This window comes from Anarrhichthys ocellatus, unplaced genomic scaffold, assembly GCF_004355925.1.
Source record: "Anarrhichthys ocellatus isolate YVR2014 unplaced genomic scaffold, GSC_Weel_1.0 scaffold15, whole genome shotgun sequence".
NCBI classification, from domain to species: domain Eukaryota; kingdom Metazoa; phylum Chordata; class Actinopteri; order Perciformes; family Anarhichadidae; genus Anarrhichthys; species Anarrhichthys ocellatus.
This window is the reverse complement of record NW_022280045.1, coordinates 2,034,843-2,036,438: the sequence shown is the minus strand read 5'-3', so window position 1 is coordinate 2,036,438 and position 1,596 is coordinate 2,034,843. Positions and strand designations below refer to the sequence as shown.

The following is a 1,596-nucleotide window of genomic DNA, read 5'->3' as shown; positions in this document are numbered from 1 at the left end:
TCTCTCTCTCTCTCTCTCTCTCTCTCTCTCTCTCTCTCTCTCTCTCTAATGAAGTCATTGAATAATGTATGATAGCATGCTGGTAAACGGTGATCAGACCTGTTTGGGCTCAGAGGGCTTTTAATGGGCGTGGACGGACCAGTAAACAAACTGGTGGAGGATGGGAAAGCTTGTGGCGGGTTTGTACAGTCATGGAATTTGGAGAAGAAAAAAAAAGGCCGTTTTTTTCTTATGTTCGGCACCCTAGAAAGCCACTTAGCCAGGCACACTGCCTCAGCCGCCTCCTCTCTCTGTTTCCTGGCTACCCGACATCCAGAAACGACCTCATCTGTTTTTAGGACTTTTATGAATTTACATTGATTAGACAAAATTAATTTGTTCTCTAGCTTACGAGACAAAAAGTTTTTCTCTTGCTTCTTTTTCAGTTACATTTTTATCTATTTAATTAATCCTCTTCACCCCTCCACTTACGTAATATGAAGCTTTTTTTTATGTCTTTGTCTTAATCCATTGCATTTTCACACAAAATGAGCTTTACACACGCACACAACCTTATCATAGTTATTTATTTATGTAGTTGTGATTCAAGCGTTTACAGTTGTCACTTTTATGTTAAAAGTGTTGCAAATCTACTTCTTCAATAAAGCACACCAGTCAACCTAAATCAAATAAAACAGTAATCGACATTTTGTGTATTAGTCCTGGTATGGAACAATCTGTCTACAAATGTGTGTTAAGTTCAAATGTGTGTTTCTATAGCTTGGCCATCGTAGTTAAGAGATCAGAATTTGATTTAGGAAACTTGAGGACGTGTTTTTAATGTTTCCACCTGCCACTCGCCCAAATTCTTCTTCTTCTCTTTCCAGAGCAGACGCAGATCGGCAGCGACAACAGGGTGAGTTTCTCTACACGGCCACCAGGGGGCATTGTTGCTCTCAGCATCAGTAGAGATCATCAGCCCTGTGTGTGCTCCCGTTCAAAGAACGGGAGCCTCACTAAGCTTCTTTTGTTGTTGTGTTTTCTCTCATTTTTCTCCTTCTGTTTCATCCCTCTGCCTTCTCGCCACGTCCTCCTCTCTAATTGTCATTCCGTCTCGGCGGCTGAATGACCGAGCAGACACCAGCGGTTCCACCTGTGAAGTAAGTGCACAAATGTAAATACGCCATATCTCGCCATCTGTTTTATGTTTTTATGTTTATTTTATTTATTACACCGCAGCAGCCCCATTCTTTACATCTGTGAAAGCAACGTGCACGGACGAGACATGTTAATGATGTGCAGAGTTTTATCATTTATGGTTCCTGGTTTCGTGAAGTTTTATATATATTCGTAATAGAAGTGGAGGAAATGGCAAAGGTCTTCACTCTTGTTAATCAGTGTTCTGTGTGTGTGTGTGTGTGTTCTTGCAGACATGACTGGTACCAAACAGAGTCTCAAGTCATCGTCACAGTCATGGCAAAAAATGTACCCAAGGATGGTGTGTGTGTCAACTTCATGGAAAAAGAGGTACAAACACACACTTAAGTGCAGTGTTGAAGTGAAGAGAGACGTGTGTGTGTGTGTGTGTGTGTGTGTGTGTGTGTGTGTGTGTGTGTG

The 1,596-nt window shown here is 41.5% G+C and overlaps 1 protein-coding gene across 2 annotated transcripts in view; it reads left to right on the top strand.

The window, feature by feature from the left end:
• Positions 1 to 1,596, top strand: part of sugt1 (SGT1 homolog, MIS12 kinetochore complex assembly cochaperone) — a 20,810-nt gene that overhangs the window by 4,955 nt on the left and 14,259 nt on the right. For both annotated transcript variants that reach the window (XM_031855318.1, XM_031855317.1), the window contains exons 7-9: positions 867 to 895; positions 1,117 to 1,139; positions 1,410 to 1,506. In XM_031855318.1, coding sequence (XP_031711178.1) covers positions 867 to 895; positions 1,117 to 1,139; positions 1,410 to 1,506 — 149 coding nt within the window. The remainder of the gene's footprint in view (positions 1 to 866; positions 896 to 1,116; positions 1,140 to 1,409; positions 1,507 to 1,596) is intronic.